Raw genomic sequence first — 7,599 nt, 5'->3', positions numbered from 1 at the left:
TTCTTCCTCCTCCTCCATGGCTACTCCTGCAGCACCCCACTGCTCCTGGCTCACCTGGGTTTCAGCTGTGGTGTCCTCATCAAGGGCTTTTCTCCAGCTCCCTCTCCTGGCCTCAGGTCTGTGTCTCTCTTCTGGCAGAGGCTGAAGTTCTGCACTTAACTCTTGGCCTTTTGGCCTCCAGTTCTGTTGAGACCTTTATCCTGGGCCAGGCTGGTCATCCACGTGCTGGTTCTTCCCAACTTCAAGGAGCATCCCTCCTCATCCCCAGGGCACTGTGGAAACTGGCAGAGCCTGGATCTCTGATCAAGCAGATTCCTGATCTTGGAGGCTACTTAAATATACTACTGCTCTTCCTAAAGAGTTACTCATGGTGTTGAGACCTTCACAAGGAGCTGGGAGTTGGTGCTGCTGCCTATTGAGCTGTTTGATGACAGAAGCTTCACAGTGGCAGAAGCTTGAAGGATAGATGACTCCAGGCTCTCCTCACTCCAGCTCCTCCCTGTGCTCACCTCCAGCCCAGGTGATGCCCAAGTTCCTCTGTTTTAAGGGCTCCTCATCTCCCCCTGGGCAACATCCCACTCAAGGGCAGGGGGAGCGTTACCCCCTCTGCCAGGGACTTCCCAAAGGGAGAGGGAAAGGATTCAGCAGCTGATGGAGGAAGAGGAGCCAAACACATCTGCCTCCCCACCAGGATTGGGACAGGACACTGCCAGGTCTGGCTCCAGCTCCAGGAGAAGTCTCAAGCATCCCTCAGGCCAGAGGAGAAGGTGTTTTGGTTGTAGACCCCACTCCATGCCACCATCCTCTGCCCTCCCATCCCACCTCCTCACCCTCTCACTGCCTGGAGCCCACCTGCAGCCACCCACCAGCTCCTCCTGCTCACCCCAGCACCTTCCCAAGCTGCCACCAGCAGGATTGTCCCTTCTAATGCTACACAAACCCCCCCTTGGTCAGCCCCCATCGTTAACTGCTAACGAGCAGCTGCCCTCCTTCCCAAAGGAGAGGGAGCCCAGACCTCAGAGCAAGGATGACCCTGGGGGAGTCAGCCAAGACCAGGCTGAAGCAGTGAGCTGGATCTTAGGGGAAGGAAGCTCCTGGAGGAAGCTGGAGCCCCCAGCCACCACGGCTGCATGGTGGTGGATGTCCCCTGCCACCTGCTGCAGAGCTGTGACAGGGGCCAGAGCGCTGTCCTGCTCTGCTCCCAGGGATGCTGGTGCCCCACACCAGCCACCTTGAGCACCAGCCTTGGGGGGCACCAAGCAGCCATCACCCCAAGAGCAGCACTAGCCTGGGTGGTGGGCACAGAAGGCAGGTGACAGGTCATTTAAGGAGAAACAAGCTGGTTTCTGATTCATACAAAACTGCTTTAATGACAGAGGCAGCTGAGAAGGACTTTTTGGTGTGTTTCTCATCCCATCAAGAAGCCTCATGTGATCCCCAGACCACAGTCCCTTCCAGGCCAGGATCACCCCCAGCCTGGAAGGGCAAGAGGCTCTCTGGAGGCACTTTGTCCCCAGTGCACCAGAGTCAACAGAGAAACCCCTCCAAGACCCTCCATAAGGACACCTGTCCTTCTGCCCACACAAGGTGGAGCTGGAAACACCTCTGGAATACTCCAGCCTTGATGCTCCTTGGTTCAGGAGGGCTTCCATTGCCACTACCCTTCCATCACTGGCACCCCAACCTGAGGAACCAGGTGGTGGGAGAAGCTTCAGCCAACGATGCTGCTTCCAGACTGGAGCCAGCCCAGCCAAATCCCTGAGACACCCAGTAACACCCCGATGAGCGGTGAACCCAACGGGGGGGTTGGAGAACGCAGAGGAGTCCAAAACCTCAGCAACCACTGGGTGATGGGGCGAAGAAATACACAGCCAGGAGGATGAAGTAGACCATCACCAGCACCGTGCCTAGGGCAGACAGAGCAAGTTGGAGGAGGTTACTCCCTGGAGGAGGGAAGGAGGTTGCTTTCAAGACCTGCTGGTGTGGTCTGGATTGGCTTGCTATATGGGACTTGTCTTCTTCAGGGTGGCAGCTCCAGCCCAGCACTTCCAAGATGGTCAACCAAGCCCCTAGAATTGCTCAAGCCACCAGATGCCAAGAGCTGCACCAAGCAGATGAACCCCCCCAGGGTTGGTTGGTTCCAGGAGCTCCCCCCAACCCCAGGGGTGAGTGGTCACCTTGGAAGTAGTCACATTTGCCATCCATGAAGATGTAGTTCATGAGCACCACGCTGAACATGCTGGCGTAGACATGGAGGTCGCTGAACACAAGTGTGAAGTTGGTTGGCTGTGAGGCAGAGAAGACTTTGGATCTATGGCCATGCCAAGCACAACCCCACACCAGCTGTGGGTGGGGACTGGCCTGTCACCCCTTGAACACCCTTTGCCACGTGTCCCTAGGGCTGGGGACAGCATCAGCCAAGGCAGGAGACATCTGACCCCACGTTTTCCTGCACTGAGATGTGGGGGGGGACAGTGTCTGTGCCCTTGGCCACATCTGGATGGCCACGTGGGCCTGACCCTGCTGTGGGAGGTCACCCAGTGCTTGTCCTGGGGCTACTCACGTAGAAGATGGTGAAGAGCACCAGGATGGGGATCTGGAGCATGCAGACCTGGACAGCGATGCAGTTCCCGATCTCGATGCTGGGGAGGACAGAGGACTTAAGGGCTGCAGAGCACCAGGTCTCCAGCAGCTCTCTGAGGGGGATCTGAGCTCAGAGTGAGAAGAAACAACACCTTGGGGAACCAACTTGCTCCAGCTCTGATTTTTGGGTGGCTCTAAGTCCTCTTGGGGACAAGTTGAGAGGGATTTGACCCACCACTGGAGTGAAGCTGGGCAGCTTGTTACTGGGACCCAGGCATGGGGTGTGGGGAACCATGGTGGAGGAGAACACCCCAAAACCCATCCTTTGAGCTGTCTCACCTCAAGCTCAGGTTGTTCTGCAGGGCAAACTGGATGCCGTTGACAATCTCTGGCAGCTCAGGGACCATTGCCAGCACAGTGACACCGATGAAGTACTGCAGGGAAGAGGTGACATCAGGGCCTGTGTATGGCCTGATCCTGGCCACATCCAAGCTGTGGGCAACCAAGCTCCTCAGCACATGGAGCAACTCAGCATCTTTCCCCTGGTTTTTGGGGCTGAAACCTGCAGCCAAGGCAGGTTCTCATCCCTGGAGGACACAGCTTGGTCCCCAGGGCCACCCTAACCTGGCTCATGACCATCCCCATACCTGTGAGATGGTGGAGTTGGTGAGGATGGGGCTGATGTGCTCCGTGGCCAAGTCAGCACAGGCTGACATACAGAGGGTGGAGAGCAGGAGGATGACCAGGGCCCGCCAGCGAGACCAGTGGACCACAGCGCTGTGGTGGTGGCCAGGCACTGGGGGAAGAGCAGAGACGTGGTGGGACATCCCAGGGCGGTGAGAAGAGCCAGCCCTGCAGCTGGGACACCCCGTGGTGTGGGGACACTCACTGTGACAGTCGCTGATGTGGATGTCGTAGATGTGTGAGTGAGTTTTCAGGGTGAAGAAGAGGCCGATGAGGTAGGCAGCTGGGAGCAGGAGGGACACTGTGTACACCAGGGGTCTGTGGGACATGGGTGACATGTTCAGTGCCACCAGCGTGGAGACCCCAGGGAGGTCCCCTCAGCCTTCAGGGGATGGAGGAGTTGGAGGTGCTGGACTGAACTGCCACCTTTTTTCAAGGTAGCAAAGAGGGGATGGGATGGGAGGGATGTGGGGCTACAACCCAGCCCAAGAGGTGCCACCCTACTGTGGTGACAACCCTGTCCCCACCCCAGCAGACACTCACTGGACGTGACTGTAGTAGAGAGTGCCATTGTTGTCCATCTGCACAGAGAGAGACACCCTGTCAATGGGGAGGCAGAGGACAAGGGACAGCCAGGGGGTTGGAGCACCTCAACCCCAGCAGCTGCAGGTCGGTGTCCCCACTCACCAGGTCGAAGTGACAGTTGTGACAGAGATAGTGGCCCAGCGGGTTCTGGGTGACGTTGTGGCACTCGCCACACACCAGCTTCCCATACACCTTGGAGAAGAGCGTCGGGGCGAAGACACCTGTGTGGATGGAAGGACATGGGATAGATGCCCCCCCCCACTGGTGGGACCCTCCCCAAACCTTGGGACCCTCCTGTCCCCAACTCACCTCCCACTGAGAGAAAGAGCAGGGCTGAGCCGACACCTGCCGAGCGGCTGTTGAACCGTTGCTCCTGGTGCCGGATGCCACCGATCACCATGCACAGACCCTTGAGGATGGAGAAGACACCCCACCACCACCACCCCAAAATATTCCCCCATTGGTTCTTCTCACTCTGCAGAGACCGGACGCTCTCATGCCACGAGTGTGCCAACCCCATCTCACCGGGACGAAGAGGACACAGCCCACCAGTGTCCCAGTCAACGCCGACTTGACGATCTCAGCGTAGCAGCGGTTGCCCTCGCGGGAGCCCTTGATGAGGGCGGTGATGTAGAAGGTGAGCTCCGTGATGGAGCCGAACGTGGCGTTCACCACCGCTCCCAACGCAAAGTTGCTCTGGGCTGAGATGCTGGAAGAGGAGGAGGGGTGACAACAAGGCTGGCGGGTGTCCCCCACCTTGCCACCAAGCGTCCCCGTGTGCGACACACTCACCTGGCGATGGCCATCCCGATGTAGTAGGAGAGAGGCATGATGGAGAGCAGGGCCAACGTGAACTTGACAGGAGAGCTGGTCAGGTGGTTGTGGCTGTCCACGTAACCCAGCACCAGCGTCACCAGCACCAACGGCAGCAGGTCTGGGGTTGCCAGTCAAGGAGATGACCGGGGTAGGGTGGGATTTGGGATCAGACCCCCTCCCCAACCTCCCTGCTCCAGCCCAGGGGAGGATACTGACGGCGAAGACGTTGATGCCGTCCACGGCGTATTTGTAGTAGTAGGGGTTGACGGCGCGGTAGCAGCAGAGGATGACCTCCCCCTCCAGCGGCACCTCCGTCTGCAGAGGGACAAGTGGGTGACACCAATCCAAGCATCCCACCCCCCCCTAAAAACTGACCGTGGGGCAGGGTGCAGGACAGAGACACCCACCATCCTCAGGCGCCGGATCAGCACCCGCTCCGGGGGCAGCAGCAAGACGCGGGTGGTGGTGCGGGCGCTGAGCTTGGCCACGGGGATGAGGAAGACCAGGAGCCAGGCGGTGCCGCACACCAGCCCGTGGGCCAGCGCCAACGCTGGGTAACCCAGGCACAGCCACGCCGCGGTACCAGCTCGCCACTGCAAACGGCAACCCACCTTCAGGATGCACCCACCCCAGGGGAGTGGAGGCACCCGTGGGTGCCACCCTTGCTGTGACGGGGAGCTCCCAGGGTGCCTGTGCTTAGGAAGGGGGTGTCACCACGTCCAACATGGGGCTCACCCAGTATCCAGTGTCCACCCAGCACCATGGGCGCCAGCGGCGCGGCACCGGGCCGCCGAGCAGGGCTGAGCTCTCCCCGACGCCGTTTGCCTCAGCGCCCGCCTCGCAGGCGCCCAGCACCCGGTGGGATTTGGGAACCTGGGGAGAACAAAGGGGGTGGTGTCAGGGTGCAGCATGGGACACCCCAGTTCATCCCTCAGCGGGGTCCTGACATGGGGCACGGTGTTACCTCCACTTTCTGGATCACTTTGCCAAAGGGCCAAAGGAAATACCCAGCCAGGTCCCAGCAGAGCCGCCCTGTGGGGACATGAGCACTGGTTTTGTTGGGGACACCCATGTCCCCCTCCAGCTACAGGGCCACAGCACAGTGAAGGGACCCAGCAGAGCCCAGCACCCATCGGTGCCATTCTGCGCTCAGGTGGAAGACCTGTGGCTCACCCAGCCCTTCACACTGGGGTCCCAAATTTGGGGCTCACCATAAGGAGCCCCCACAACGGTGATGAACATGATGGCAGCCACGAGGACGTAGAGGAGCGAGAGCCACCAGCCAAAGAGCAGCAGGTAGAGGATGTTCCCACACGTCACTGTGGACCCTGCAGGAGGGGAAGGCACCAGATGGGGCCACTGTCACCTGCACCAGCCCAAATCCACGCTGGCACCACACAGGGATGTCCCCAAGGCCACCACCCACCTCCAGAGCCCCGGATGACGTTGAGGTCAGAGTAGAGCTCCTTGACGATCTCCGATCGGTCCTCCCAGGGCCGCGCCGTCACGTGGCTCTTCCATTTCTTGAAGCCAAACTGCAGAGAGAGGGTTTTTTGAAGGGGGAAGAGAGAAAGAAAACCCATTAGAGGCCACCCAGGAGCACCCAGGGGTGCCCCCACCCATGCCCCAGGCACCCACCTTGTAGTTGTTGGAGAGCTTGTTGGCCTCCACTAGGTTCTCAGCCGTCAGGGTGGTTTTCACCACGCAGCTCTCACAAACCTCATCCGAGTGCTGCTGGCAGCAGGGTGAGGAGGACACAGCTGCAGGCAGGACAGGAGGGGGCGGTGAGGGGGGTGTAGGACACCCAACCCCCCCCCTTCCCCAGAGCCCCCTGTCCAGCTTGTCCCATGGCCAACCTACCTGGGGGGATACGGGGACGGTGCAGGTGGCAGCCCAGGTCACCCAGGTCACCCTGCACGTTGTTGATGGCGGCGCAGTGCCGGTCACAGAGGGAGCTCCGGCGGGGGCCATCACTGTCACCTCTGGGCTTGGTGGCCTTAGGGACATCTGGGGGGCAGCATGGAGTCAGGCTGGGGCCGCATCCTGCCCGGGCTTGGCACCACAGGACACCTGGGGGTGCTGTGCTGGAATATCACCCTGATCCCCAAAGCCCACGGAGGGGACGCAGCCCCCAGGGTGGCACCCAGATGATAGTCGGGAGGGGGAGACCCAACGGGTGGCAGGTGGGATACTGGGGGCAGGGGTGAGAGGGGGGAAATCCCCTGGTGCGGGACCACCCCAGTGCGCTGCTCAGGACGGGGGTCGGGACACCCCCGGTGCCCGGGATGGGGGTATCCCCTCAGTGTGATGCTCTGGAGGGGAGAATCCCCCCCACTCCCCCCGCTCCGGCCCACCCGGCCGCCCCCAGAGACCCCCCCCGGCTCACCCGGCGCATCCTGCGCGCAGCAGCGGCGGCGGCCGGGCTCCCCTTCGCTGGCCATGGCGGCGGCGGCAGCACCGGTCCCCGGGGCGGCGCTGGAGGTGCCTGTCCGGCCCGGCCCGCCGGTATTTAACGGGCAGGGACGGGCATGCGCGGGGCCCCCGGGAGCCGCCCCCCGTCCCACCGGGAGGGGCCGGGCCGGGCCCGACCCTCCTCCGCGAGATGCCGGGATGCGCGGTGTAGCGGGGTCCGCAGGGGTCTGGGGGGTGGTATATCGGGGTGCCCAGGGATGGGGCTGCACGGGGATCAGGGGCTGCGGTGTATCGGGGTGCGTGGGGGTGGGCACGGGGGCGGGGAGCGTGGGAATGGGGGTGTCTGTGTGGTATATTGGGGTGCACGGGGCCAGGGATGCAGAGGAAGTGGGGTGTGTGGTGTATTGGGGGTGCACAGGGATGCTGGAACTGGGGGGTGGGGGGTATCGGGCTGCATGGAGACTGGGGTGCAGGGTCTACCAGGGTGCACGAGGATTGGGGTGCACAGCAACTGGGGTG

General features: G+C 61.4%; 1 protein-coding gene across 1 annotated transcript; it reads right to left on the bottom strand.

The window, feature by feature from the left end:
- Positions 1-1,833: 1,833 nt before the first annotated feature.
- On the bottom strand, positions 1,834-7,109 carry LOC311195476 (uncharacterized protein; the record flags this gene model as incomplete). Its single annotated transcript, XM_084268880.1, has 20 exons — positions 1,834-1,907; positions 2,178-2,286; positions 2,564-2,642; positions 2,923-3,017; positions 3,231-3,379; positions 3,473-3,585; positions 3,811-3,848; positions 3,955-4,073; positions 4,162-4,261; positions 4,378-4,561; positions 4,645-4,786; positions 4,881-4,983; positions 5,076-5,261; positions 5,404-5,541; positions 5,633-5,700; positions 5,880-5,996; positions 6,095-6,203; positions 6,307-6,428; positions 6,529-6,675; positions 7,055-7,109. 20 exons carry the CDS (start codon positions 7,107-7,109, stop codon positions 1,834-1,836), a joined length of 2,247 nt encoding a protein of 748 aa, XP_084125006.1.
- Positions 7,110-7,599: the final 490 nt, after the last annotated feature.

The sequence above is a fragment of the Gallinula chloropus genome (genome assembly GCF_964237585.1).
Source record: "Gallinula chloropus genome assembly, chromosome: 1".
Lineage (NCBI taxonomy): Eukaryota > Metazoa > Chordata > Aves > Gruiformes > Rallidae > Gallinula > Gallinula chloropus.
The sequence above is the reverse complement of the archived record's forward strand: the minus strand, read 5'-3'. Positions and strand labels throughout refer to the sequence as shown.